General features: G+C 37.7%; 1 protein-coding gene across 21 annotated transcripts; it reads left to right on the forward strand.

Moving 5' to 3' along the window:
- LOC140757919 (heterogeneous nuclear ribonucleoprotein R) lies at positions 1-25,414 on the forward strand. 21 transcript variants are annotated; one of them, XM_073093808.1, is made up of 16 exons: positions 2,297-2,340; positions 2,604-2,715; positions 8,311-8,504; positions 10,637-10,764; positions 11,417-11,658; positions 13,917-14,052; positions 14,734-14,867; positions 14,941-15,012; positions 15,205-15,354; positions 15,875-16,020; positions 17,172-17,266; positions 19,462-19,604; positions 20,288-20,347; positions 22,738-22,879; positions 23,852-23,897; positions 24,433-24,537. In XM_073093808.1, the coding sequence occupies exons 2-15, from the start codon at positions 2,605-2,607 to the stop codon at positions 23,872-23,874; spliced, it is 1,776 nt and encodes a 591-aa protein (XP_072949909.1). In that variant the 5' UTR covers positions 2,297-2,340; position 2,604; the 3' UTR covers positions 23,875-23,897; positions 24,433-24,537. The 21 variants fall into 21 exon arrangements, 20 of the variants coding, with proteins under 20 accessions (XP_072949908.1, XP_072949904.1, XP_072949906.1 ...); XM_073093803.1 differs by lacking the exons at positions 19,462-19,604; positions 20,288-20,347 and adding an exon at positions 1,390-1,715 and having other exon boundaries at positions 24,433-25,414; XM_073093802.1 differs by lacking the exons at positions 19,462-19,604; positions 20,288-20,347 and adding an exon at positions 1,391-1,715 and having other exon boundaries at positions 2,135-2,340; positions 24,433-25,414.
- The last annotated feature ends 663 nt before the right edge of the window (positions 25,415-26,077 follow it).

A 26,077-nucleotide genomic window follows, 5' to 3' on the forward strand; every position in this document is an offset into this window, starting at 1 on the left:
GTGAATAAGAATTTCATAGTGTCTGTAAGTACGGATGGCGATATTGAATAAAACACTTTTCTATGACCACTAAATAGGTCGAATAATGACTCGTCACTAACTGGCCGCAACTTATTATCATGTGAATACAATATCAGTCACGGCTGAAAAAGTAATTTATTGACATGTCACTAATATGCTTAGTAATATCTGTCAATGTGTCAAATTTCGAAAATAGGGATGGTCTATGTATATTTTTTTCTCCTTTACCGATTTTACGATTTTTTGTAAAGCTGAGCGCTTATCACCTAGTCACGCTTGAACACGACACGGGACCTAAATTCAATTTGATTGAGTGAAGTTTTTCTCAAGCAGACAAATTATCGCGTCGCCGCTGCCGGAAACTCGGCGAGAGTTCGTTTTACAGCTTGCACTTTAACGCTATTGATATCAAGAAAATGTGAGAAAGGAAGTGTGTCTGTCTTGCCGCTACACATAACATACTACACCAGATTTCTTTGTGAAGCAAGATGTGCATGCATTCAATATACACGATTTTGGACGCGGTACAGGTCTCGTGTAAGATTCATATTCGCGGTGAAAGGGTCGCTTGGAACTTTGTCCGCACAAAGCGAGGCACCCGCAGTAGCCGCTCTACCTATCTACCCACATATGCATCATGCGGCGGATACAGATCCGAGTTTCTTACACATACACATGAAGTACGAAGGCCAGTTTTGTGTATGTGTCGCGAATACATACGGCTTCAATAATCAGCAGGTGAAGCGAACTAAAGCAAGGGGTTATTGCGATTAACTCTTTTATCCCTTCGTTTCCATATCAAAGAGTAATGAACCTTGTTCCACTATTGGACAATGTCGATTAGGAACCGTGTGATTTTTTAGCGAATAGAGTATTGCGATTTTGATACTAAATTATGACTTTTGATACTTTGTATGATAAAAATATGGTATTTATGTGGATCCACTACAGGCACATTAATTAAGAGTTACTATCTGATTAGAAACAATATTTGTGTTACATTCTAATTTGCGAATTTATTTTCGCGCGCAAAATTTTTAAATATTTCTTACAAGATAATGTAAAGCGATAAGAAATAAGGTCGTGCATTTTAAAGCAGTATCATGGTTATCATTTGATATGTCTTTTGTAAAATTAAGGACTTATTGTAATTAAAAAGTGGTTAAAGAAACTAATTGTTACATTACAACAAAGGCGAAACTCTGACAGTGAATCGATTACGAGTAACGAAGGTCAGAGAGTTTGCAAGTGTGAGTATGTATGTATGCAAGTATGCAAGCGAGCTCGGTGCGGCGTCGTCGCTGCTGCACGCCTGCACCGCCGGTTGCAACACCCTCCCCCCTTCGCTCTCGGCTTCTCGCTCGCCGCCGTCTTGCCGCTAGCCTGTCTCACCTCGCGGCCGGCAGCCTTGCGCGACGCGCCGCGCTCTTTCACATTCAAAATTATTCGCAACCATTGCAAAAACTCTCTGTGCAATAAAAATATCTCATCATTCGCTGCGGTCACTATTAGTCTTCATACAGAGAGCTTCTTTAAAACTTTAGTAACAAATTGTTAGTGCCTTTGAAAGTTTGAATGCACTCCTCGTTGCATGTCCCGCGCGCGTCGTCCCGTGAGAACCCCGACTGGCGGTCACGTTGACGTCGCGCGGTGCCGCCATATCTGTCTCGGCCACCAACTAGCAAAATTAATAGGTAATTATTTTCGTGTACAGTGCCTTAGGTCAATTTTATCGTAAAGTGATTGTGTGTTATAGTGTTTTCATCTTCTGGCATCCTCTGTGCTCATTCCAATCGGATTCTATTTGGAAATCGAGGCGCGCGCCGGCCGGTTCTTATCGGGTGCAATGCAGTTGCACTCTCAACTTATTGCAGTTTCGCATTTAGTAAAGTTTCATGCGCGGAAAGTTACTAGTGTTTGTATTTTGTTATAGAAGGATTCCAAAAGTGTTATATAGTGTTTATTCGTTAAAAAGTGTTGTGTGTAAAAGTTTTTAAAGAACTCTCAGAGTATACTCCGTGTTATTTCGGTCATTGACCGCCGGATTTCGCATCCTTCATTGTTAGTGTCATTGTTGGATTTTTTTTTCTTATTACCGATTTTTCCTTTTTAGGCTCAAAATTTTGTTTTACATCACTAGAAGAATACAATGACCCGCGCATTCGTTTTTTGAAATTTCTCCTTCACCCGGATGGAATGAGGAGTGCACAATCCCATTGTTTCACAGTTTCATATGTTTGACCATCATTTGTTTTTTTGTTTTTCGGACGATTAGAGCGTTATCATTTTCTCCCAAAATTACAAAAATTACAAAATAAGGTAAATATTGTCTTATTCGTTATGTTTTTGTAAAGTTAAAAATTAATATGTTATCAATGAATTAAAAATACAATTTGGCATGGTTGAGACGCGTGGCTCTCTCGATTGTGATGTATGACATCATCTGTAGCGAGCTGTGTGCAGGCCTAGCTCAGTTAGGCAGAGAGCCACTTTGTAAAATTTGCTTGGGACTTTTGAAAAAAAATAGTGTGTTCCCGTATACTAGTGTAGTGAGTGTACAAAAAGTTTAAAAACCTGTGCAGAATGGCGGAGGGCAATGGAGAAATATCAATTGAAGACGTCCCCGGTAAGGACTCCGACGTTGGCCGAACCCCGGATTACCGCAAACTTATTGAATATGGCTTGGACCCTAAGGTGAGTTCCTATACATGACTATTATGCCTACTGATAGTATAATATTACGTGCAAAGAAGAATATTTAACAGGAATGATTTAAAAAAAAAAATTGCTTCAAAACATACCAAGCCGTTGTACGGGGACATGCTCAGAAACTAACTTTTTCCACAACTCTCTTACACTTTTTGTCCATAACTGTTATAATATTTATTACAGTATTATTTGCTATATATCTTACTTATATGATGTATTATGTACTTTAAAAAAAATCCACAGTGCCCGTGATGCCCGTGCACAAGGCACGATGGCACAATAAAACAAAGTTTATCATGATGGAGACAAAGCTACGTTCATGTGACTGTAATAGAGGCCAATTGCTGTTAACCTCAGAATTATCAATGTTTTATGAAAGTTTTATAAGACATATTGGCCCATATAAAAATATGTGCATTGAAAAAAACTTATAAGATTCTTATTAGAATATGGAAAAAATTACATCTACTGTTTCATAACTAAACAGATATGAAATAAATAAATAATACTATTAATTACTAATAAAATAAATTTATTTTTAATATTCTAATCTCTTACAAGATTCCAATTAGAATACTATGAAAAATTAATCTAACTTCCAATATTCAAAACCTTTAATTCCCTATGTTTTATATCACAAAATATAATATGGTCCTATGTAAATACTAACATAAATTATCCTTATTGAATTATTTCTGAAAAGTCAAAGTATGTTTAAGAAATAATAATAACAATAATAAATATCCTTTTTAACTATGTAATACTTTGAATTTAAAAAAAAGAATACAAATAGTAATTCATAAGAGTATCATATTATTCACTTAAACAAAATTACATTTACAGAAGTAATAATAAGAACATCAATAAGCCCATTAAAATATATTTGTAACATATAATTTTTGTTTTACAATACATAATTTACTCCTACATTATGCATAAAATAATGAAACTATTAAAATATAATAGTTCCTACTCTAAACCAGTTACACCAAACCATTCCTATTCTTAAGAAAACTATTTACTATACCTATATACCTACTTATCTATTACATCTAGGAAATTCTGAGTAATAGATATGAAGTTATACCTACATCTCAGAATTACTCAGATATATAATATAATAGTTAAAAGTATATATAGCATGCATATGCATGTTTGAAGAATGCAATAATAAGTGGATGAAATTGCAGAAATGTTTTCATAAAAGATACTTTCTCCTTGATTATAATTGCACTTTGACATACCTTTATCAAAACAACAGTGATTGGGTTCAATTTGCACTGTTGCTATCAACAATTATATTGAACAATACATTCATACCAGTTTACATCATATTATATTAGCAATGATAACATATGACTACATGTATATATAGCGCTTATATACTTTGATTGAAATTATGTAAAATTGTATGTATGTAAATGTTATTTCGAATATCGATTCGAATTTCCGACAGCCAAAATTTATCGCCATTTTTGCATACCTGTTTTTCGCGCCCTATTTTACGTTTAATTTTATCATTAAGAGAAATATCCAGCTTTCCTAAATGACAATACACATATATTAAACAATCTTACAACAATTATACTTAAATGTTTATCTCAAAATATTTACATAAACAATCTAAAGTCGTCCAGCATCTTGTTTCAAACATGGGGATGTTGTGGAGGATGTGATATAATACATAGGTTTCTTCTGTTCCATATTCCGTAATAATAATTGTATAAAATTAAAACACAACCCTTATACCTATCTATAGATATATTGTATTTTATGAAATATACATATTTCCATTCAGTAATAAAACGTTTATATGTATTTTTTAATAACTTCCCTTAAAACATATCCTTTGCATCATATTGATATGTTTTTTCGGTACCTCTTTATTCCAATTAACGTAATAATGACACTGAATTAAGAAGACAAAAGTAAGTAGACACTTCTTCTGTGTTATGCTCCCTTCCGAAGTTAAACACCAGCCGTTCTTGGCTAGTCTAGACGATGCTATTCTGACCAAACTAGTAATACTTCAACTTAATCAGTTATCTAGTTTATTTAACCAGAAGCGCAATCTTCTCTACTATTTTTCCTTATAAACTGTTCGTGTTATATTAATTGAAAAAATCCGTATTAGGTATCTTGCATAACATGACCAAATAGGTCAGTTTTAACACTTGTACATTAGATTACCCTGTCTCGTATTCTTAGTTTGCGACGGCGAACGCGCTTTACATTTCAAAAGTTTTAACTTTTGTTTAATATTTTCCCATGCTAAAGAAGTATCCTAAGCATCTTCCACGAATTTCGAGGTATAGATTAAATATGTTAAATTGCTCAGGAGGAAAAAAGAAGCTATCTTTACCACCGTTTCAGCGAGTTTAAGATCTTGGAAGCATCAACTGTTAATAAAGTATAACTTGACCCGAAATTGAATTGAGAACGTAATATATGTATATATATTAACAAAGCAATATCAAATTGAAATTTTTGTCTGTCCTTTGGTCTATGTTTCGGGCAATCTATGAAACAACTATACCGATTTTAAGCGAAATTTCATTGGCCGTTACCTGATGTTGTCAGTAAAAGAAGGGTACTTTTATTTGAAAAAAAAGTATTTAGATCCCACGAAACAAAAGTGTAATTTTATAATATTGAAGTTATTAGTTAGGTAGTTAATAAATATAGTATTTAAGTTTACCACATTGGCGACTGCTATGGTGTTGCAAAAGTCCATAGGCTTGTATATTTTTCATCAGGTATCCAGTCTGTCTTATCACTAGATTTGTTAAAACACATTTAATTTATCATATAAAAAAGTATAATAATGTAATGGTACTATTTTATTCTTTACGCATTGTACATTACAGCATAATATGCATAGAATGGCTTTTTGCATACAGCTTTCCTGCTTTGAGAATTGTGTGCACATGGTCTTAACGTCTCAGCTTTGTTCTGCAAAAAATGTTCATTAATATCGGTTCTACGACGTAGGCATCACGCGGTCACAAAATGTTCTACTGCCTACTTTTTTTATTTTCATCGGTATATTAAATTGTATTATGTTTTAAGCAGGTTCTTCTATAGGTTTTGAAATCAATAAAATGGCTTAAAAGTATAAGTCGGAACCCAAGTGGCTACTTTTTAGAAATTTCACGTCAAACTTGATATTGAGCATTTTAATTTTGGGTGCATCCTGTTTGATCCAACAGATTTTTAAAAGTATATGAAAAAGTAGTATGTTGCCTGTTTATTCCTCTTTTTTGAAAATCCAAGAATACCCTTCGTAACTCTGAACTTTCGTAGCCTTGTCCCTGGCTTGATTTCTATATTAAGCTCGATAGAACTTAAAGGTATTTCTATTCCCACTACACAAAAAATAGCCTTTCTAGTGTCCCGTCTAGTGATACCTATTAATTTAACTATTTATTATAACACATCATGGCACATACGGAAAATGAGCATAGAAACATAAGCCTGATAATTTTCCTTATGGCTCATACATTATTAGGTACCTACAGCATGCTGCATGCATTTTCGAGCTAGTACTTATGTATTTGAGCTTTCCTCTCAAAATGTCCCATAATAGCACACTCCTCTCCTATCAGATATGCACGGAAAATGAGCATCTTTTTCGTTTTGAACCCTATGGGAACGGAGCGTAAAGTTGTTTTGCGTTGCTATTTAAGAACTGACAATGTTTGTATGAATCTTGGAGCTAACAATGCAGCCAGCTATCCTTTGAGACGTGTTTGAATAGTCTTAGACCACTCTCGTATCTAACAGTCTGCCGGAATGAGCCTACGCCGTACAAAGGGCTGAATGCGTGCGTCAGCCTGAAAAGGCGCGCCATTTAACACTTCAAATATTTTCATTAGAGATTCCAGGATATGATCGCTTATTAATTAAAAATAGTTTTCAGTTATGAGAAATTATTATATTTACGTCCCGCTTCTATTATTACTGCTTAGAAATGTCTTTTACTTAAATTAATAGGACCAGCTTCTTTTTTTCTATACAATTTTAATGGAATAGTGGTCACTGCCACCCCTGAACATCTGCAATTAACGTTACAATTGGAATCTCAATGCAAAGTCACAATGTTGTTGTAATACATATTAAAACAATTCCTAAAAGCTTTACATGATTATTCAAAATTTATTATTGCAATGAGCGCAGTAGGTTTACATTTTTTGATTAATTCTGACACCTAAAGTAGTAACTCTTTGTATAATATACTCCTTTCCTCAAAGGAAGGGAAAAGTTTTGCTTTGAAATACAAAATATATTTGTACACGACTTCCAATTTTTTAAATGATGGAGACGAAAAATCGTATGTTTAACTTCCGCAACATCACTCGCACGTTGTCGTCTATATGTTGGTCTGCTAAAAATAAAAAATTGTATTAAAAAATGTTAATTTTACCAAACATGCTTAATAGTATTTATTCTTTTAACGTAATGCGTACCATAGCTTCATCCCTCTAACGTACCACTGCTGGGTACGAATCTCCGTAATTCATAGAGACGTTACATGTACGAGTATGTATGTCCTCTTCGTTTATAAACTGCCGAAATACCCCAGCAAAACAATTAATATTAACTACATTTATGGTTTAATCACTGCTACCTAATGACGACTACCAGAATCGTCAGATATGCTGAACCGCGCTGCTTACTTAACCCAACATCGTTTGAAATAATTTGAGTTATGCTCGCGACAGAGTGTGAGCGTTGTCCTGTGTTTAATGTAATGAATCATGTGAAATGTATGTAAATAATGTTTATTATTCCTTTAAATGTTATGTGTTTAGTAGTGTTGTATAAACACTCGAGAACCCTTTGCATAAATCATACGAAATTTGCACAGTTCCGCTTGTACGTTTGTTTTGCGGTTGCGTGAAGCCGCAAAGTGTAGGTATCACTCAATTCCTCAGCGCAGCGCATCGAAAACTGCATGAGACACTGGGCTCGAGAGCCCAGTTTTCGATTTCATTACCCTTGGCGCCCGACTTGTCCGCTGGTTCTTGTCGGTATCGCTAAGGATCGATGGCTCACAAGGTAACTCGCCTCCGGAACCTTGCACGCGATTCTCAACTTACCGTACGCCTCTCGAGCGATCGTGTGCGACAAAAATGGCATACTCAATTTGGCAGATGGTACTTTAAGCTCAGGGTCCGCGACAACTTTGCGGTAACTGGTCCGACGGTCTGGTGACCTTTGTAATCTGTTATACGATGAGTGCGAACATGTACTTATTATTTGCGTTACAAAGGCAGTTATTCTTGTCGGGAAGTGCAACAATTTAAACATAATGTTCATACATGTTCTGCTTACTTATTTTTAGACAATATTGATATTTATGTATTTACGCGTCAAGATATTTAATAATTGTTTTCCTTCGAACGTAATACCTGTTTATTAAGCAGACTATTGTCGGCACATGAAGTACTTAATCGAATGGTAGAATTTAAACCCGTATTAAAATTCTTTAATATTAATGTGAACCCGCAACTTGATGTTATACCCACTTGTGTATAATTAAGTGTGCGTTTTATTAATGTGTTCGTTTTTAATTTCCAGGTAGCAACCAAGCTCGATGATATTTATAAGACTGGAAAGCTAGCGCACGCGGAACTGGATGAGCGTGCGCTAGATGCCTTAAAAGAATTTCCATCCGACGGTGCTTTAAGTGTTCTTGGACAATTTTTAGATTCAAATCTCGAGCATGTATCTAATAAAAGTGCTTATTTATGTGGAGTCATGAAGACCTATAGGTGAGTACCGTGCACTTGTCTTTTTTTTTCGCGCCCGGCAACCAAATCAAAATATTGGATGATGGCCAAATCACCGCTGTGTATCTGGGTCATCTTGAAAAATTGATTTGACACTTATCGCCCGCGTTGCGGACTGCGGTAGGCTTGCGATGACCACATTGTGCAGTGCTGCCATCTAGTATGATGACACGTAATCGCCCCGATAAAACGCTAGATCTACCAGACTCACCCTTCCCATTACAATTTTTTGCAAGAAAAAAATTCCTCTTAATCTAGGTCCGGCTCTCGAGTTGCCAGCGTCTTAGAAAAGTAGGTCGACGGATCTCTCGAGAGCTCCTTAGCACTATCGTCAAAGGGTGACATATCTACGACACTAGAAAAAAGCTGAGAAACATGTGTATAACGGTCAAGCACACGTCAGACGGAAGTCTGCGCTTTGAATTAAAAGAAACAAAGCGGACGATTCTTTTCAGCCGGAGCAAGGTGTTGAAATTGTTATGACAATTTGACGCTGCAACTGAGATTAGATAGGGAGTGGTCATTATCCTTTGTGTGACGCACAATTGTGCGAATCGTACCTTCGTTCAGTTCGTTACCTCCGCTTTAATGTAACTCTTTATCCTTTTAAATTGCTCGACGATTCTCCGTACTTGATCGGTTATCATCGGAAACAAGAGTTGTGTGAATACGTTATCAGAGCGGCCTACTTAAGAAATTAGCACTGGTGGGTTAATTTTAATCTGGATATTATTTTTAAGAAAGTCACGAGTAATCCGACAAGTCTAAATAGGTCGCAGAGATCATATTACACGTTAGTATATTTGGTGTGGATAACGTATGGATATCGTATGTTTATTTGTTAAAAAGAAAAATAATATTTGGGTAAATACCGCTTCTATACAAATTGAATCATTTGAAAGTGTAGATAGCAAGCAATATGTGCAATATAAAATAACTTTACCGCACATTTTACCTGGCTAGAGAGAAAATAGCTCACCTACAAAGTTGCTACGGAATAGATTTTCGGGTTGACTGAATAGATATCGTCAGCAGTAAATTCGACGGTAACCGGGAGCTTGCATGTTTTATGCGAACGCTGTATGCAATAACGGATTGAATAGAAACATCAGCTTACAGCGGAAAACTAAATCTTTTCACATACGATCAGCAAAATTAATGTACGCTACGTAAGCTCTGAAATGATCTCGATAATGAATATTTAAATTGTAGTATCTAGTAATGCAAAGAAAAAAATAGCCTAGTGGGGTTGGAGACTCGCGCACTGGTAGTTCCGTGCCACAATACAATATATATTTGTCGCACAAAACAGACCATATTATGTTGCGAATTTGTCATAAAAACTTTTTCTTCTAGATAGAAATAATTTACTAAAATAGTGCAGTATATAACTTGAGAACATTATTTATTAAATTTAATTTTAATATTTTATAGTTCGTTTTACGACACATAATTACATGTTTTATATGGAATTTTAATTACTAAACTACCTATGGTGCCGGCAAATAAACTAATATAAATGTATTTAAGTATGAGGTTTAAAGATAAATCTAAGAACGTTGGTATTTCATACGAAATGTAGAAATGTTTCATATACTCTTTACTGTCAAGATATAAAAAAATAAGTAGAGAGTAGAAGTAGAGTTAGTAAGCGACAAATAGAAACTTTTTACTATATGAACGGAGTATAGTGATTCTCGTTTGTAAATTTTTCTCCTTCTATTCCCAAAAATATTTTGTTGTATATGTCGAATTGTTGCTTAGTGCTAATTGACATCTGTCCATTAATTGTTCATTAATTGACATTTATATAAAATTAAAATAGATAAAAAGTTCTAACGGAAATCAGTGAGATGAGTCCCGAAACTCGGGGACTTTAACCTCCTGCTGCTCATGCACACACAAACAAATGTGGATTATCCGACCATCAGACTCTATCACTCACTCAGAGAAAAAATTTGGATCATCATCCCTACCTCGTATATGTCGCCAAGCCGTATTTAAACTGAACATACATGACATCGTCATGTAATCGTTGTTTACAGACTATAAAATTTTAATCCTCTATTTTTCCGTATATATATAATGTATGTATGTATAATTGTTGTTTGCAGACAGAAAAGCCGCGCGGGCGCGCAGGGAGCGCCCGCGCTGGCCCCCTCTGTCCAGGTCAAGGGCCCTGACGAGGAGAAGATCAAACAGATCCTCGCCAGGACCGGCTATACGTTAGATGTTACTACAGGTGCGTACACTTAATATGTTATCCAAGTATCGAGTAAATGACCCCGGGTCTGCGCTTAAAATGTCTTGCTTAAGGGACTACAAAAAGTTAATTTTTACGTTGGCAAAACCTTTTCCTAACTTTTGTTTTTGAACCTGAACAATAATAAAATGGTTCCGTTTTTGATTTAAAGAAAAAGTATAAATATTAATATTTTTTCGATGATTAAAAAGATTCTAGTAAGATTACTTTCAGATTTCCATTTTATATTTTCCTATTAGAATCGTATTGTAAAAATCTGCTTTTGTCTATGCTTTACTCTGGTTGTCTATGGTTCTCATTAGATTCTGTTAAGAATTTATGACACCCAATAGGGAAAAATTCTAGCTGTCTATGATTGTCTATGGTTCTTATTAGATCTAAGTTTCTTATTAAAGCAAAATTTTATATTAGTATTGTTTGCTTATTTATTATTTAGCATTAAAACTGAACATAAATATTTGAAGTTATATATAATTCATATATTCTTCATGTAGTTGTAATTTATTCAGTCAAGATTAATCAAATTTAAATTCTGGGATTTGGACGAGTTTAATTGCAAAAAATATTTGATTCGTGCAAATATTTGTAACACAAATAACGTTACTCATAGTGTTTGTCAAACGCGTTGCAGGTCAACGCAAGTACGGGGGCCCGCCGCCGGGTTGGGAGGGGGGCACGCCCGGCGCCGGCTGCGAGGTGTTCTGCGGCAAGATCCCCAAGGACATGTACGAGGACGAGCTGATACCCCTGTTCGAGCGCTGCGGGACCATCTGGGACCTCCGCCTCATGATGGACCCGATGACCGGCACCAACCGCGGTTACGCGTTCGTCACGTTCACGACGCGGGACGCCACGCAGCGCGCCGTGCAAGAGGTACGCCCCACACCCCACTCTACCCCCCTCCATCGACGTGCGGCCTCTGCCCGAACTTTTTTCTAACTACTCTCTCTCTCCTTCTATGTAATTGTATAGTCGATGTTGTGACTTTTTTTACTTTCCTCTGTTATTTTTTTTTTTGGTCGACGTAATTGATTTGGTTACCGCTTTGCGTTTACGACTCTATCCCCCCGAAGATATCCAAACGCTGATTCATTATGTTGTTGCTAAGACGCAGTGTAGTTTGAGCGTTCATGGTCTGTAATTTGTATCATAAATAAAAAAAAACTGTTAAACGATGTCAACCTAAATCGGAGCTCTAAAATTGACGCGTTAAATGTTTAGAAATAAGTTCGCGCATAGGAATAAAAATGGGTGTTGTTTACGTTGAGAGTGTGGTAAGTATTTGTGCAGTCATATGTGTTGTGGGTTTCTTGTCATTTAACGTTGCAATAACTCGGAAAGTCAAGTCAGTAACCAGTGAAAGGGCGTTAAAACTTGGTTCTAATATTTTGACCCATTTTGGCACTAAATCTTACCACCCTCTTAAACAATTTAGCAACAGTATTCAATATACATTCGATAGTGTTGCTAAAGAAATGTGGCAAAGATTGATGCCGGCTATCAAAATTGATAAAAACTTACAGAATAATTTGTAATGTAATTCGCGTAATATATGTCATTAAATTAAATAATAAATAAATGTCGGCAGCAAAGACTCTACTGCTTTTGCTGGTATCCTGAAAAAGTATTTTAACCCTGCTTTTTCATTTTAATTCCGTGCCGCTGATTTCACGTTTAAGAAGTAAACGCTTCGTTGTAGTTGATTTTGCACATATTCTTGATGTTAAACGACTGCTCCAAGTTCTTACTCTCTTCCTCCGGTTTCTTGTTTGATTGCGATGAGGTTACCAGAGCTGACGGTCGCCACCAGTCTTTGCGCACGCGATGGATGTTGTCGTGCACATCTGTTACAATACCGCAACATTTCCAGCACAGTGTTATATGCAAAACGAACATCCGTACCATTTTTATAATTGGTTTCACCAAATTGTGTCTAAACATCATTATATGAAACATTACATCTAGTTGTGTAATTGGTGAGATTATAAATCTGAAACAAAATTCTAATTTGACGTCTACTTTCCAGGTGACTCGCCGAATGTTATAAGTATAATCCCTTGAAAGATACAGAATCACAGCACGTTAGCTGCTAACAGTTTGGGCATTTCGCCTATTGTACATCATACATCATCTTCCTTTCGGGCGGAATCATCACGATTCATTTCCTACGAGCCGATGTCTTATTTCTTGAAAAAATCACATTTTGAATTCACAAAATTTATGAGCATGATGATTTTGGCCCCATCGAAGTTCTCAAACTGTGGCGTCACTTGCAAAATTACTCTTAAACGCAATCATCCGCTGGTACTTTTGCAAGTCCCAATCATTTGCCTGTCGAATGTATAATTCACAGTCACTCTTGGGAGATTTAGAATTAAGCTTTTATCATTTGAAAGCATGATATTAATATCCCACCGACGATTACCTCATTTGCATCAGTTTTGTGATAGTGTTAACATTGTAACTTAACGTAATTTTAATTTATGTAAATACTATTATGTAAATGATCGAAAATAAGTATTACTCATCGTGCATATGATTAATTAATTCTATCGTCGTTAGCATTTTGTTTAAATTATATAGTTCTGTTTGAATCTAAAACTTGATTTCATTGGAGGTGCCGTGCTGATGCATTTGGGATCACGTCATATTATATATAATCACTGAATTGTGTAAATGTGCAAACATAACACCTTTAAACTGATCTAGCCTCGCTTGTCCTGAGATATCATCCCGTTCTTACTTTGCACCTCGTTCAATTTTAAGTTGCTTTCATTATTATTTTTTTTGTTTCCATCACACTTGTACTCGCTTCTTTTTATTTTCACTTCATCAAACGGTCCACTTACAGGGTTAACTCTTAATTGGCTTCAAAAAAGTTCTCCGGCTGAGAATTTAATATATCTCAGGCTCTCCTCTTTGCTCCGTTAAACACTTTCGGCTTATCATCCAAAATACAGTTAACTCATCTCGATTGGCTCTAACCGATATCATCGCTCCGCCGGCTCGGCCGCGACATCCTCCATCGGCTCCGGGACCGACTCGACCGATCGCGACGACCGCTCGCCCGACTCGGACCGATTCCAAAATTACACCTTTTCAAAATTTTTCCCTTGTTATTTTTCCCACAGCTCGATAATCACGAAATAAAACCAGGGAAGACTCTGAGAATTAAGATTAGCGTACCGAATCTGCGACTTTTCGTCGGCAACATTCCCAAGTCTAAAGGCAAAGAGGAGATACTGGAAGAGTTTGGTAAATTAACAGGTAAAGTGTCAATCGAATGAATTAAGGAGTTTAGAGTTGTTGGGTTGAGTGCGTGGGGCTTGGTGTGGACCGCTGAGGGTGCCCCGCTTGCGTCCCGCTTGTCCGCGTCCCGTCCCGCCTGCGTCCGCCCGACCCGCCCGGCGCTCGCGCCCGGCCCGGCCGTTGGCTATCCTCCCTCGAATTGTTCTTGCAGCTGAATGATTATGAAATTCGAAAGGGGAAAAAGATTGGCGTTACGGTTTCCTTTAACAATCACCGTTTATTCGTGGGGAATATCCCTAAGAATCGAGATCGGGACGATTTGTTTGAGGAGTTTACTAAGCACGCACGTAAGTCCTTGTCGAATTCATAATAAGTGCTATTCAGCCGGCGAGGCGCGCGGCCGGCCCGCGGGCCCGGCCCGCCCGCCGCGCGCCTCGCCGGCACGATATGTGTTAACCTACGATTGGCCTCCGCCTCGAGAATGCTCACTGGTTATGACTGGAGAATCTTGCTGTTGTTCTCTAGAATTAGATTTCTTCAGTACCGTATATGTTCTCCTGGAATATCGTTTGATTTGCTTCATATTTGTAGCGTTGAGGAATGAATTTTAAGCGAAGGGTTGGAGGGAAGCTTTTTACCGTAAATTTCCGTACGCCTGTGACCGCTTCTGGGGATTTTATTGATGTTGTATGATTGCAGCCGGACTCGTAGAAGTAATAATATATAGTTCGCCCGATGACAAGAAGAAAAATAGAGGATTTTGTTTTTTGGAATACGAGTCTCACAAAGCGGCGTCATTAGCTAAACGTAGACTGGGGACAGGTAGAATAAAGGTGAGCATTTGTTTATTCACGCTTTTGCTAAGTTTATATTTTAAAATATGTTTAATTGGTATTGTTTGTGCAGGTATGGGGCTGTGATATTATAGTGGATTGGGCTGATCCCCAAGAAGAACCCGACGAGCAAACAATGAGTAAAGTAAGTAACGTATTAAAATATCTCAAATTTATTTGGTTGGATAATTTGAAATACTAAAACTGTTTAAGTGCAGTGGCGCAAAAGATATAAAAATAATTTTAGATTTAGAATTTTATTTTTAGAATTTAGGATTTTAGAATTAAGTTAATATTAATTAAAATCTTCAATGTATATGTGCATTTCTCTGACCAGGTAAAGGTGTTATACGTTCGAAACCTGACTCAAGAGATCACCGAGGATTCGCTGAAAGAAGAATTTGAACGTTTCGGAACTGTGGAGCGCGTCAAGAAGATCAAGGATTACGCATTCGTCCATTTTGAAGACCGGGATTGTGCTGTTAAGGTTTGTATACGTAAATTTTTGTGTACTTGCGTGCGTGCACGTAAATATGTTCGATAAGTTGTTAAATCTTAGGGAGGCCTTATTGATGTCTGATTTGCCATTAACTCATACTCTCGCATATGCAAAGAATCCGCGTGGTGGAGCATGCTCCAGGCTTTCTTTAGTAGTGATGTGACCGGTGTCTAGCAGTGAGACTAGATCCTTGTCTAACTATGGGTCTTAAAAAGAGTTGCAACCAGGTTTTCTTTAAAATTACTCGCGCGGTTCCCAATATTATACCTGTCACATTTTTAATAATGCTGATAATTCTTGTTTATCTCTACTACTAACAAAATGTCCTTTGTCCCCGTATATATTTCTTTCACTCTACTATTGAGTGACCCAACAAATTTCACAAAAGACCGATACTTATTTACTATATACTAATATACTATTTACTGAAAAGTATGTGAAAGTTGACACCCGATTCTTTTAAATCTGCTAATGAATCGATTGTAACGAGTGGCAATTGCCGTGCCAGGCGATGCAAGAGCTCGACGGCAAGGAGTTGGGCGGCGCGCGGCTGGAGGTGTCGCTCGCGAAGCCGCCGTCCGACAAGAAGAAGAAGGAGGAGATATTGCGAGCGCGCGAGCGCCGCATGACGCAGATGATATACGGCCGCGGCGGGTGAGTCATACCGTCCTGTTTAGTAGATTTGTTGGTAGATTTGTCAGTAGATTTGTTGGTAGATTTGGTAGATTTTTTCAGATTTCAACGCCGGAAAATTTATATTAATCATGTATATGTATGAAAGAAAATTGGTGCTATGTGTACTTTGTGAGTTGTACGGATTATTAAGAGTTTATAAAATAATTTTTAACAATGATATACAGTCACAGATGTTTTGCTTAATTAATAATTTCTTTCGCCAAATATAATAGACTTTACACCAGTTTTTAAGGTTCTAATATATTTTTGATACAATTAAATGATTCATTCTACGTCGACAACTTGAAATACTTTTGCTAATGCGTGAATTTATAAATTGCCATTTTTATTTATTATCAGCTCACGTGGCAGACATGCATTTCAATAATAAAAATTGTATAGGTGACACCGAGACAACTATTGCTGTGCAAATAATGTGAATTTTGGAACTTTTACTTTAGTGTGTGATTTAATAAATATACTTTTGATGCCTACAATTTAATTGCTGTACGTTGTAACCCACAAAAATTGGTCCCTCGAGCCGGATAGCAGCGTTTACGGGCCGCCAGTATACCGTGTGCGTAGCGGTAACGCGACATGTCTGTAATGTCAGATTTGATTGGTGCAGCTCCTCAACGGTGCATCAATGTTGAAACTTTAATTTTTTGTGTGATTTTTTAAATATAATGCCTTTAATGCCTACGATTTAATTTCTGTACGTTGTAATCGACACAAAAATTGGTTCCGCGAGTCGGATAGCAGCGTTTACGTGGCCGTCAGTGTACCGTGTTCGTAGTGGTTTTTTTTTTCAATATGGGAGTAGCAGGTGATCATGCATTCCACCTGATGGTAAGTGGCTACTGCCGCCCATGGACATTTGTAAACCACCCCAGATAGGATTAAACATACCTACCTGGAGTCGGCCACAGGTGCGCCGCCACCCCTGAGGACTAAGCTGGAACGTCTCGGAAAAGTATGTCTCCCTTACCACACCCTTCAAACCGGAACACAGCAGCGCTCAACACTGCTGTTACGAGGCAGAGCTAGGTGTGGCGGTGGTGCCGCCGAAGTCGAACCACAAAGGGTTCTACCACCTTCAAAACGGTAACGCGACGTGTCTGTAATGTCAGATTTGATTGGTGCAGCTGCTCGCCGGTGCACGGCGCGCTGCGCGGCCGCACGCCGCAGCCGCCGCCGCGACCGCCGCAGGCGCGCGGCGATTACGGTCAGTACTCGTGTGTAACACATGTGTAACACACGTCAATACGGACATGGAGGTTGTTTGGGGCGGTGCGGGTTTCTCGTTTCATGTTTGAGCGTGAAATTTTGATAATAATACCGGTGCTGGTTTCTTGTGTGTTTTTTGAGCTGCACGTATTGTTTTGGTAATGATACTTAATATACTATTGTATAGAAAATTTATACCAGTTTAAAATTTAAAACCAACGCGATGTCATAACCAGATACCTGAATATATTGTGGAAAGAAAATTGTCCTATATCACTACAGCTCTCTTTCATGCAAACGTCTGATAAAGAGTGCATTTAAAATACTTCGAAAAAAGGAAACTGGTTTAGAAAACTAAATGTTAAATTAATTAATAATAAATTAAATTGTGTTCATGTCAGTTCACAACAGCAAAAGGATAACTCACATTTAAATGTAAAAAAGTATAACGATCGTTGAACAAGAAACGTAAAACTTTATCGAATAAAGAAAGCGAGAAACTCGCCTCGTCTAAATCGACCTATACACTACATTACACAACACACGATACATCATGTTAATATATTATACATAGTTGATATGTTATACATTATGAGCGCGATGTACGTGATGTGAACGATGAATGAGCGTTGGTAGACGATGGGTCGACTTTTTAGAAATTTAAACTGAGAACTGATGGAATTGTGACGTCATAATGCCATAGATTTATACCCATATGTAGTAAGTCTATGGTGAGAATGAAGGATCTCCGATTCTAATTTTGTTGCTGAAAAACACTTTTGTAGACAAGGTTATCAAATTTAAATTTTAGCTGATGGTTTTAATAACTTATTTTTAATTACGGCAGCTAAGTTTGAAAATATAAAAAAGTAATTCAAAATTTTCCGTTTTCCTATCTGAAAAGTCAACTTATGGTCCGATGACCTAAACTAAAGCACGAAATAGCACCAGAGGCTCATGTAAAAGGTTCTTGTCAAAACAATGTTTTTTTTTATATTTTGATAAATTAAACATACCCAAAACACGAGAACCTTTTGACGGCGTCTCTCCAACAGAAGACACTCACTCACACAAACACAGGAATTACAAGTGTTAAAGTATACACGGTGTGGTCCACGCGCACACTCGCAAACTTCGCTACTGATCCCTTACTAACAACGAGCTACGACGATATCCTAATGAATAGACTACGGTGATATGCTAATTTGCTGTTTGACAAAGACGAATAAACGACAGAATTATAGAAGTTCCTAATAATAAATAAATATAGACTTTGAAAGAATGCTACGCTGGAGATAGTGGTAGAGAAAGAATATGTCAATAATAAAGCTATGAAAAGTAGCGCGGTTAAGTCTTAAGAAATATTAAATTTGCTTTATGTAAAGGAAGGTTATGTTAAGGAAGGAAGGAATATTTTAGTTGCAATAAGTATGATGATTCTTTACTCAGTGAATCGCTGAAAATTCTTCATATTTGCAGTTGCAAACATTGACACAATCAGTCCATTTTTATATTGTCTTGTTCGTTTCGTTAATTTAATTTTATTGGTCTTTGTTTAGAATTTATAACATGGATATCGTCGTAACCACCGATACATGTGTCATTAACGCTATATTCTAGGCTAGATATTAATGAGAGCTAGGATTAGGACCTTGCATGGTTTCGGATTAAAGAATTTAGATACGGAAGACAGAAAAGATACAATGTAAAGAGAAAGGAACGAAGGGCTACACGTCGTCTATGTAATAACAAAACTTAACAAAAACTTCTGCATGCACAAATTTTGAAAACTAAAACTCATAATTCATTGATCCCGCAGCCTTTGGACCATGGAAACGAGCTACGATTTCCGATATCTCATCACCCTGTTTCACGACGCTTTCTGTGTAGGTTTCGGTGGTGGAATCAATAGAAGCGATTAGGAAAATTGTTTAATTAATAACTTAGATTAATTAAAATTTGGCTAAAAATAAGAGTTCGGTGATAGCGCAGACTAGGAAGTTGGAAGATGCATGTGTTTTCCGTGTGTCGATATTTGACTACGCTTAAGTTCGTCAGGTGTGTGATACGCAAAGGCGAGGAGAGGGCGCGGCGCGCGGTCGGTCCCGCGCCGGCAGCCGCCCGCCTGCCCTAGCTTGTAAGTTAGCGTTAGTTTAGCTTAGCCTCTAAAAGGCCTGTGTTGTGTGTTTATAGATTATGATTACGACTATTACGGGTACGGGGATTACCGAGGTGGCTACAATGAGCCATTTTACCGGTACGATGAGTTCTATTTTGATTACGCGGGGCCACCGCAACCGTCCGCCGTCCGCCAGCCTCCCAACAGAGCGCAACCGGTGGGTCCCACACACACTAACTAATGTTATCATTATTATTTTACTAGTCACTAGACGCTGTACTCATCATTGTTACTTTCGGTTTTTTTTGAGTTGCCAAATTTTTTCATCTATTTATTATTACATTTTTTGTTTTTTTGGTTGAATCCCATCCTAGAAAGGAGTCAGTGACTCGGTAAATACGGTAGTGTGTAGGCCTGACGGTGGTGATCGATAGCGGCGGCGGCGCGCTCTCAGCGTCGGCGTCGTATAACGGGAGCTGCGCCGCCGCGTGCGCCGCGCGGGCCGCGCTCGCCGCCGACGCGGCCCGCGGCGCACGCGGCGGCGGCGGGGGGACGTGGGGCCGGGGTGGCTGTCGGCCGATCGCACCATCAGGTCTGCATAGCTGAGGCCACTCCGACTAACGTGCCCGTCTCACCCTCTCTTGTTGTTTTCAGTTGCCATTTCACGTTTGCCTCGCTTAGCGTCATCGCTCGTCATCCCCCATGTAGCGCCTCGCTTTGCTTTGTCACTAACCCGATAACACGCTTGGAGCTTTGCGACCCCCGCATCCCCTAGGTGAGGAATGTCGCGTGCTTCTCTCGGAACGCTCGAGTAACCTTATTTGTATTTCTCGCTGTTGTAACGACGTAGAGAATATGTTAAGAAGACTTACTGATCCGCTTGGTAAATGCCTCACTCAGGACGACGAGCTCGCTCTCGGGCCCAACTCGCTTTACTACGATGTAACCGGAGGCATTCAGGTACCAAACTGCAATATGTAATGCCCTACGTGTATGTACCGTTCAAATGTTTTATCATTGTTGTTGAATGTTAGCGATCAGTATTTATAGTTAGCTTACTTGTATACTCGTAGATTGATATTGATATTAATCGAATACAAAATTGCCTTGAAGCCTAGAATGTTATCGATATTAAGTATTATATTTTATAGTTTAGTAGTAGGTACCTGATTGACTTTTGTTTACAGTATTCATAGTCTAAGAACACTATAATCTTTACTTTTATTATGTAATTCTATCTACTCGCAGTTGTGTACTTACGATAATGTTATCTAAATGCAGTTGTTTATTTTGCAGCATGGTTATTTAGTGTTGAAACGTGTCCACATACGATGCTATACAATTACGTGTCTGGTAGCGTTTCTAATTGAGATATACACATGTTTATTGTTCGATATGATAATGTACCTACCTATTGAAATGTGTTGTTCTCATTGGGGCTCTTGATTGATTTTCTTGTATTATGATCGATCGAGAGTTTCTTCGCGACCTAGCGATACCGTAGCATGAACCGTAATGCTTATCAGTAAACGAGAATGTTCTATTACTTAATCAATGATCGGTTGTGTTGCAAAATTTCGTTTAATTCGCATCTTGCGGGGATGAGTGATACCTATACTTAAATACAAAAGAGTATATAATGTGTGGTAATGTCTTAAAACTTATCGTTTAGTACTTGAAGAACGGTCCACGCAAGATGTCAACATCATATAATTATATCGAAATTTTCGTCATTTATAATTTTCTATGCTTTGCTCACTAAACTCTGTCTCGTATATTAATTTCGTAAACGCCCACGCCTTTGGATGTACCTAATGTATATCTTATGAACGGGTCTTCGTGTAACTTCAAATTTATATATTCTAGAATTGAATATTGAGTTGATAAATTGGGTAACATGCAGTTGAACTAATACAAAATAAAAAAAAAACTATTTTAAAAAGTCGTATGTTATAGACAAAATTGTAGAGCCAAGTTATTGTAAATTTAAGTTATTGTTACGTTTGCATATATAGTAAGTAGAGTTGTTATTACTATTACGATATTAGCTAACTATATCTCCATAGGAATATATATCTGAAGTTAACAACATATAATATATGAAACAACTATTGTTAGACTCACGACATATAAGACCTTATATCCACTTCTTGCAAAGAAAAGAAAAAAATATTCCGATGACGCCGCTGTTATCAACGCGTGGGTGTTTGGGCGTTGGGCGTGGAGCGGGGCGTACCGAGGCAGAGCTTATGGGCGGTATCGCGGGTAGTGCATCGCTGGCACACTGGATACACCACAGAGTGATAATGGATAGAGTGAGCGTGCCTGGTACGAACAGGTGCACAAGTCAGAATACTATCTCTATGCGCGCTGTAGGCAATACTTATAGTCAAGTTAAAGTGGAGTGATTAGTTCATTTAATTGATTGAATAGTAAATTTAATAAAATCCTGACGAAACAAGTCGTGAAAACATTTTACAGTATTAAGCAGCGATGGCAAGTTTGCCTTTGATTCGTACCAAGGTTTTGAAGGCATGGGCTCTATCCTAATTATTACTCTGGGGTATCGTTACGTAAGAAAGTAGGTCAACTTCGTACGCGACGCTCGTGTCGACGCACCCACTTGTAGGATATAAGCACACGGTCGAGAGCTTTCGTCGGCCAATGGCGGCACAGTCAAATGTGTGCTGCGCGGAGCATGGGTATTTTCGGGGCGTATATAATCTCTAAGAATGCACGTATTTTATCATTTTGTACGTGATAACAGTTTTTATTGTATTGTCACTATATCTAATTTGGTTACGTTTGGCGAGTATACACAGAATCTAACGAATTGCCAACAACGTCCATCTCTTTTTTCTATTAGTTGTAAACGCAAATGTATCTTAATTTTGTATCATTTAATGTGACTTGTAGTATTTTTATTAAAATAAATTAACAGCTTCTACGCTTCAAAATCTTATTTATATAAAATTTCTTTTGAATGGTAGGTTCTATTTGAACGTTAAATATTTTCCGATATGTGCAAATTGTTTTCCATTTTTTGATAACTTAAGCATAGCAAGCACTATTTTGACAGACCTGAGTGTAAGCTTTTCTACCAGTAAAATAAATTAGTTTTATATTTAAGATGGTAGTTGTTGGCTTCATTTATCGATATCAATCCTGTTCAAACCTAAATTAGTCGTACGAGTTATTGGCCTACGCAAGCTCCATACAGCGTGTTGTTTAATGATTTTGAAAGACATGAGCTGCGAGCTGCACAGTCGGTGCGTCGACATTACCGTCGTATCGACACCAGTATGCGAGTGTGTCGCGCGTGGGCTAACAGTGGGTGTGTGTTGGGGCAGGCTGGGTCATGTGGGACGAGCGGCCGCTGGGCGCGTCGCGGGGCCGCGGCTGGGCCCCGTGGTGGTGCACGCCGCGCCGCTCGTGGCCGCCGCACGCCCAGCGCCATGCGTGGCAACCCGCGCGCCAAGCCAAGTTTACCAGGTCAGTTTATAACCTAATAGGTAGGCGGTAAGTAGGTTGCACATGTTACACTTCATGTTTGATACTTCGCGGGTAAGGTTGTAATTTGGTAGAGTGAAAACATTTTTTCCAATAACGTAAAGGAAAAAGTGCGCTTAAGCCCAAATTTCACTGATGCCCTTGAGCACCGAAGTATACAGATTTTACGGGTTTGATAAAAAATTAAATGTAATTTAATAATAATCTTCACAGCAACCGAACATGTAACAATTTTAAAATATCTATATTTTTTATCTGTCCATCTATATCTTTAATTTGGAAGCTACTGAACCGATTTAAAATGGAAGGATGAAAAATTATCGTGTAAAATAGAACTACGTTTTATTTCTAAACTTTGCCACATGAAAAATATAAAACTATGGGTAAATTTAGAGTATTTACTCAGCCCACATATTCAGGCATCTGTAATTTGTCGTAATTTAGAAGAGTCTACTTATCCCACCTTCCTGTGTCCTATTTACCTATTTTTCTAATTATGCCATGAACTTATTTTTGGTTAAAATACGAGTACTGATACTTTAAAGTCAAATAACACCCTTTAGTAATAAACGATTTTAGCCAATTTTTGCCTACCAAAATTAAAAAAATATATATCAGCTTTTCCAGCCAATAGTTGTCAAATTTCAAACTGTAGATTAAGATTGACTATTACTTTATTACTAACCAGAGTAAAAATAGTAGTCACAAGTTCCTTTTTGATATAATATTACCTAAATCTACCAATTTTATTTTACGAACTCTACTACTCTGTTTTGTGTACATTTGTGTATGTTACGTCATCAAATAGGTAAACGTTGTGTTTTACGTTATAATATAAATTTGTTTGTATAACAAAATGTATTATCAAAATTCTAAATTATTCTTGTATGAAACGTTGGACTCTCTCTCGGTCGTGTTAACGTCACAATGTTTTAACGTATCCTTTCGTTTCAGCGTGTTTGATGGTTTGCGTCTAATCCGGGTTAAGTTTTATATATTGGTAACTATCCTCTCCTACTCCATTCCTTTATCGTTCCTTAGGGCTACCACAAACTTTTAACCTTAAAATACCTTATTACGTCTAAATAAAGAGCTCGGTCGAGTAGCGAGTCCACGTTTTGTATTGTTTGTAAAAGTTTGTGGTATCTTTAACCTCATACCTGTTCCATTCTAAGTAGATTCATGTATTTTTTTGATCGAATTTAGTATTACAATTTTACCAAGGTTGTGGGTTCGATTCCTTAAGTATTTTTTTGTTGGAATTTAGATCAAACGAACGTTCATTCTAGCAATGCTGTAATTAATTCTTTTGGTGAAATTACAGGCATTTTTTTTTACCATCCTCAATATGTTTTGGGAATTTTAATTATATTTCATTAAAAAAAAAATGTAAAGATTAATACATTTTTAAAACATAACTTTCAGCTGTCCGCTATCCCTACGTTTCGTTTGGTCTAAACGTAATATTTTCATGTTGTAATGTAGAAATAGTATATTCTATAGTGTATCTGACGTGTGCGTGTATGTGTCCCTAGGTAAACGTAAATACGACGGGGGTCACCAGAACCAAGGGGGGGACACGAAGCGGCGCCTGGGCGCGGCGGCGGCGGCGGCGTGCGGCTGGGGCGACGCGGCGGAGGCCAGCTAGCGCCGCCGCGGCCGCCGGGCGCGGGCGCGCGGGCCCCTGTCTCGGAGACACTACAAGCTGCGCAGGGGAGCACCTCGCGCGCCCGACGCGCTCGCTCGCGGTTCACGGTTACGTTTACGCCCGATTCTCCCAGTGTAACGAGAGGATCGTTCCACTTTTTTCTATATATGTGTTTTTTTATTTGATTTTCACGTTTTCAATTTTGTAACGCATCGATTCCGTAAAAATCTTAAAGTAGGACGTTATGAAATGTTTCGAATGTAAGTTTCCCGTTATGCTTATGTTTTCACTGTCGTATTAGCCGTATATATTTAATATATACTTTATTTTTGTGAGGGCGCGCGGCCGCGGTTGCCTGTTGGCGGCCGCGCGCGGGTCGCGGACCCGTCGACTGTCTGTTTTTTTTAATACATGTTATTCAATATATTTTATTCCTGCGAACGCATTTTGCGATGTGATGTGTATTTTAGCAGTAATTATTATATTATAAGGAGTTTGACTGTTGTTTTTTGACATACTTACAACTTAGGATACTTGAGGATGAATTGATGGAACGAAATGAACTCTGACTCTAGCAATTACGGCTAAAATAAAAACACCCCTGTAATCGATAACATTTCCCAACTGTGTTCCTGCTTTAGTTTTTTGCTTTATTTTATTACATAATTCCCCTTAAAATACATTAGTGTGAGGAAGTAGTATTGTAAAGTTCAGGATTTCTGTAATGTTTATTATCGCTGTACTACTAAACATTTTTTTTGTATTTCGACCACATAGCATGTCCATACTGTTAGAACTCTGACTTGTATCAATCTTGTATCAGTTTAATATGTGGAATAAATTTGCAAAACTGTGTTTGCCTTATTATATATATTTGTTTCCTTTCATAAAAATTGTTTTTCTATCCCTGGGATGCTGCCCTTACCTACCTTACGCTAATTTAATACTTATTGAACTCTAAGTTGCCAAATTAAATGATCAAAAATCATTAAAATACTGCAATACATTTCAATACATAAATGCTTTGACACTTGTTTGCGTAACTCTAGAAAGCAAAACTGAATGAATACAGATTCGGTATGAACCTAGTTTCAACTACCTAATAGGTTGATATCGCTTACAGCTGAGATATATCTGGGTCAAAATATTTTTTACTGATAATCTATAGAACCCTTGTTTTTTCTGTTCCATGATAGAACCCAAATTTAATTTAATATACATTAGGCTGCAATTGTCAGAGGACTCAATTTTATTTTTTGGATGTCACTTGGTTAAGGCGTTTGGTAGCTCTCCTCTTGCGGCGGTTTGCGATGCGACACCGCTTTTACGTACGTCGACCCTATACTAAGATACATAAAGATCTAAAGCAGTATAAATTAAGACATGTCCAATATAGACCCTTATTTTGCCCTAGTACATTGACGTGTTTTAAAGTGTCCCAAATGCATCTGGGCATTTATTATGCCAAGTATGAAGAAAGAGACTCATACGATGACCAAGTGTTTTCATCTCTTACTGACTTACGTTGCCCT

This window comes from Epargyreus clarus, unplaced genomic scaffold (assembly GCF_041222505.1).
Source record: "Epargyreus clarus isolate Ecla_fem2 unplaced genomic scaffold, WU_Ecla_fem_2.2 ptg000005l, whole genome shotgun sequence".
In the NCBI taxonomy this organism is placed as follows: Eukaryota; Metazoa; Arthropoda; class Insecta; order Lepidoptera; family Hesperiidae; genus Epargyreus; species Epargyreus clarus.